The sequence below is a fragment of the Etheostoma spectabile genome, chromosome 14 (assembly GCF_008692095.1).
Source record: "Etheostoma spectabile isolate EspeVRDwgs_2016 chromosome 14, UIUC_Espe_1.0, whole genome shotgun sequence".
Taxonomy (NCBI): domain Eukaryota; kingdom Metazoa; phylum Chordata; class Actinopteri; order Perciformes; family Percidae; genus Etheostoma; species Etheostoma spectabile.
Window position 1 is genome coordinate 15,579,817 of NC_045746.1, and position 5,191 is coordinate 15,585,007.

The 5,191-nt window shown below is 37.0% G+C and overlaps 1 protein-coding gene across 1 annotated transcript in view; it reads right to left on the reverse strand.

Annotated features, from left to right (window-relative positions):
- Positions 1-1,740: 1,740 nt before the first annotated feature.
- osbpl10a (oxysterol binding protein-like 10a) overlaps positions 1,741-5,191 on the reverse strand; it is a 77,158-nt gene continuing 73,707 nt past the window's right edge. The window contains exons 11-13 of the mRNA XM_032535595.1: positions 4,118-4,300; positions 3,827-3,980; positions 1,741-3,372 (exon numbers count right to left, since the gene is read on the reverse strand). Coding sequence (XP_032391486.1) covers positions 3,328-3,372; positions 3,827-3,980; positions 4,118-4,300 — 382 coding nt within the window. The 3' untranslated portion in view covers positions 1,741-3,327. The remainder of the gene's footprint in view (positions 3,373-3,826; positions 3,981-4,117; positions 4,301-5,191) is intronic.

Sequence of the window (5,191 nt, forward strand, 5' to 3'; positions counted from 1 at the left end):
TTCCTTTTTCTTTTTACACTTCTCTAAAATGTTGTCCGAATCACTTTCTTTTTTCTTTGATCTTCTCTGAAACTTGAGTGTTTCCATTTCAGACTTTCTTCAACACAATGCCACATTGTTGATTAGTCACACAAACGCCTAAAACTGAGTCACGTCCTTTTGATTTATTATTTGTCAAGATAGGAGAGAGTTCAGACCAAGCCTTAATGTGATGTACAGGTTGTTGCCCTCTTTTGTTTCATTTTGTTTCAATTAGGAGCGGCAGAACGGTTCCTTCCCCTACTAAGTTGACTCGTTTCTTAGTAGCTCAGTGCCGTCTGTCCTTAACACTGTTTTCGTTTGATGAAATCCCTCCCTCACCTTCAAAGTTTACATTTTTACATCATTGTTCTGTTCAGCCATCTTTAAATATACACTTTAATGAAAACATTTGTGTAAGTTGTTGTTATTGACGTGTTTATGAATTAAGTCATGTGAACCAAAGCATTATTCTGAATTATTAATGTACAGTACATTCAGTATTCTTCCTGTGCAGATCTGGTTTATCAACCTAGGTGAACACAAAGCCAACCACTTGATGGCAGCATTAGCCTTTGGATGAAGACATTTGTGTCTTTTCTGAAACAGTATCTATAAAGAATGAGTTCAGTTTAACACTGGTGAGGATAGTTGGTGATGGGTTTGATATGAGGGTAATCTTGTTTGGTTTAAGTGAAGCTTTCCTTTCAATACCCATATGAGTCAAATGCATTAAGGTAGGCAGTAAAATGTTGACTATTTCGGAGAAAATGCATCTTTACCAAGTCTTCCAAATGTATAATATCAACAGTCTCACAAGGGGTTGTTGTGCTCATTTCACCTCAGAAAACTAAGTTGTTGGATTAATGAAAAACGAAATGACAACTTGAGTTCCTTAACATCCTTAAAAGGCAAGTCACGTTAAATTTATCATGAGGGTGGCAACATAAGCATGACATATTGTTAAAATAGTTATTCTTCATAGTGGCCATCTTAAACTCAGGTAGTCGGGCTCAGCTCTTTGTCAGATGTGGCACAACTTTCATTGGTCTAAGCTGTTCCTGCTCATCGTTAAGCTATATGTAGGCTCAACTGTTCTTGCTATGTGCTAATTTTAGCACACCTACTGTACAAATGGCAGTTAACTATTCAGACTGCCATTTTGTATTTACTGAGTCTCAGTGAGCATGTTCTGTTTAGCTAGCGTGTTGCCATGTTGACCTGCTGATGTTATCTTGTAATAATGCTAATTAACAAATAATTGACATGTAATAATGCTATCAATAACCTATTATGTTAGCATTCAGCTGAGGTTGACTGGGATTTTGTCATTTGTCACAGTTTTAAAGGTGTGTTATGACTTCTTGCAAATGGGTGGTGTTCAAATAAAGGTAGGGGACCACCAAAGTTATTCCAGTTCATCCTCCGTGGGCTGTGTATATTTGTACTAAATTTATGGCAAACTATCTAGTTAAATATTGCACTTTGAAGCCATGCCACTTTAAAGGCTAAAAAGAGTGAGTCCATGATTGCCATGGCACATTTATTAGAACAAAATGATCTCAAACAAGCTCCTGCGTTGACCTGTTAGTACAAATGAGATGTTCCAGAGGTCCTCTGCTGGTGGATTGAATGAGGAGTAGCAGTTTACAGTTTAGGATTCACATGAATGCAGGACAATATATCAGATGTACATTTAGGATATCATGATGAGACAATGTTTTAAAAAAGGTAGAATGTCTTTATTCATGGACAATCCCTCCTTTATCCACAATCACTCTCTACATCAGTGAATCTGGATCCTTTTGGATATAAAAAAAAAATATATAATTTTCACGTAAGGCAAGTGTCAACAGTATTTCTAAATGGTTGCAGGTTTGTTCTCTATACTGTCCTCAAAATGTCATGTACTGTCATGACATAAGCTACAAATAGGCATCTGGTAAATTCATCTGGCTTTAATGTACTATTTGAAAAGTTAACAGAGCAAGCAGTGAAAGGTTTATGTAAAAAAAAAAAAAAATAGTCTGAATACCATGGAGTGGATATACTGTTAATTGTTCTTATTTCATTTCTGCTTTACCTTATTTAGAAAAACCATTGAGTTAAAATTGACCACAAAGTAACACTGTAGTATGACCCAATACATTTCTGTTATAGGCTGCCAGTTCCCAGTGATTGTTATTCTGCTAGATTATCCTCATCTTCACAAAAGCAACCTTCCAGTGAACTGCAGATGTGGGAACATGGTTGTGTGTTTCTGCAAGCAGCCTCATTCATATTCATCACCACGGGCAACCTAAGAAGAAGTATTAACTTCGGGAGGCATGAGCTGCCTAATTACACAAGTGCCATTTTAGGGGCACAGATGCAACAAAAAGATTTGAGGACCCAGATTTTTTATCACAAACAAACCAGTGTTTTCTTTCTTTAGGAAGAAGGGACTAATGGCTGGAATATCTCAATAAGAGAGGTAGTAATGGAAAGTGTCTGTTATGCAGTGCCGTCTCACTCAATGGGTGAAATCATTTAAATGGGGTGACGTGTAAATAGCACAAAAAGCATGTGTTACAGTACAAAATGGAAAAGTAGCAAAATGTGACCAGATACATTCATAGTGCAGACAAAACAATCACAACCTTTACTTTCTAGTAGCTCACTCTAATGTTCCGAATAATAATATATACTAACGCATAATCTAATGTAATGCATTTGTTTTAACTGTTTACTTATATGATTTTAAACCCGGTTACGTGCTCTTATTTCCCGTAAAGCTCTTGGGGACCACCATGATTGGTAAAAGCCATTTATATAAAATATTACGTTTATTTTTAGGTTAAAAGTGCCTTATATAAACTCATTTACAGCTACAGTATTATGTGTTACAGGGAACTTGTATTGATTCATTCTAACGCTGCATTACAAATTAAAAGCTTGAAACCAAACAATGTCTGAGAAAACATTAAGCAAATGCAAATTAGAACACCAGTGGCAAACTTCATTACTGTGTGTGTGCAAAAAGGCCTTGGCAATGTGAAAAATAGAAATACTCTACTTTGAATAGTAATACTATTAACTGTATATAAAAAAATTTACTTTTATCCCAAGAGCTCCAGCCACCATGTTGGTTATGACAGTGGAGGTCGCTTTGGCACCTTGCTTGTTTCCTGTCTGTCTCCATAGTGTCACTCTGTGAGTCTATAGCTCAGGTCTGGAGGACTCTGCTTCCTTCGCATGACTTCCTGTCTTCTGACCTCAGTGTGGAGAGGAAGGATCTCCGTTATTGTCCAGAAGAGTACTAATCTGCTGTCAGGTCGGCTTCCACAGTGGGCTGTTGTAAATCCAACCGTCTCCCTGTGCATGTAAGGAAGAAAACTGGACAATTAAATATTTTCTTTGTATAATTAGGGTGAATTCACCTTTAAGAATGACCACAGTAGTTTAGTTAGTAGCTGTGTACTAAATCACTACCTGTACTACCTCGCTGTAGTGAGCAGTAAGCTTAAAAAATGTGAGCTCAAGAAAATAACTTCCTACAAAAACACGCTTCAAGTGGCACTACAGGACAACAGAAACTGTTTCCATGGGATACAAACAAGTGATGCCTTCTTTAGCCATTTACTTATTATTAGCCTGCCAATGCAAATATTCAATCTGACGAAAATCAGCAGCAATTGTAGTGCACTGCATAGTAAATTGGAGGGAAATTCGGACAAAAAAATGTAAGGGCAGTTTGAAGATAATGTTCCCTGCTGCCCAGCGTTATATCACAGTGTTTCTTCAATAAGTTTATCTTTCTTCACTTTACCTCTTTAGTAAAGTATTTGGGTGTCCAGGGTTTGTTATCAGCTGTTCTCTTCCTTTCTTCCCCTCTCTGTCGCTCTTCCAGCCGGTGTTTGTGTTCTGTGGCCTCATCGATGTTCCCTTCCTTTAGCGACTTGGTGACGTGTTGCCATAACCTCCTACAAGGAGGTTATGGCAAACGCAACAATTACATTTATGAGCCATTAACGTCTCCCACATCTAGCAGTACCTTAATTTACCTGTTTCATTATTTAAAATTACATTAAGTTGGTGGTTATGAGTTTTTTTTTTTTACCTGGATTCTGTTCTCCCCTGTTTCTCCACAGGCCGCAGCTTCTTCCTTGTGACTGGAAGTTTAGCCGTGTCGATCACTTTGGTTTCCCCACTGCTGTAGGTGAACTCCAGCGTGCCGTTCCACTCGCCCTGGGCTTTGCACACAATGGTGTTGGTCGGGTTGTGTTTGACCTCTGCCGTCACTCTGATTCAGCCAAACAGAAAGATGTTGTCAGGAATCATTCTTGTCTGCCTGTTACTTTTTTATACCTGTATTCAGGGCACATTTATTTTACATTTCAAAAGTAAAAAACTTATGAACTTAACATCACTCATCACTTTACTATGATTTTTTTTTATGTGAACATGATTCCTGATTTTAGAAATAAAGCATGCTTTAATAATACTGGTCCCTTGCTGGAGCTGCTGCCCCCGCGACCCGATACCGAATAAGCGCATGAAGATGGATGGATGGACTACGTGTACTACAAATAGTTTTTTACAAAAAAGTCAGGAAGTGTAATTGTTGCCTAGAGTAGCCTACGTCATAAAAAAAATGCCATAAAACTGTCATACCGTAGCAAGCACTGACTGTACCACATTTGGTCCAGTTTATTGCAAAAATCTGTTAGAATGCTTTATAGTACAAGTCAGGAAGTGTGCCACTGTGCTTTAATGCCACATGTGGTTTTTATGTTTGTTTTTTAACAATGCAGATAATGATAATATGTATATGGTTAAGAGATTATTTGTGACTGTGTGTGTTATAGTACCGGTATGTTAATTTATTTTAATAAAATCCCTTAAAATATTTTCTGTGTTCTATACTTTAATAAAGTTTTTTTGTTTTTTTAAATCAAGTGAAACAATCATCATGAGCAGCAGGTGACACATGCCGTAATCATGTAATTGTAGGAAAGAAAAAGTATGAAGACTTTACAATTGATTTTTAACTTGCAAAATGTCTGAAAAATCAAATGGCATGAAAAGTCATGGTATAAAATGTGATATAAAATTCATACAAAAGTCAAGATAGTTTGCCGTAAAAAAAAGTCATGTCGGAAAACTAATAGGGAAGTGATTCATGAAATGTTAT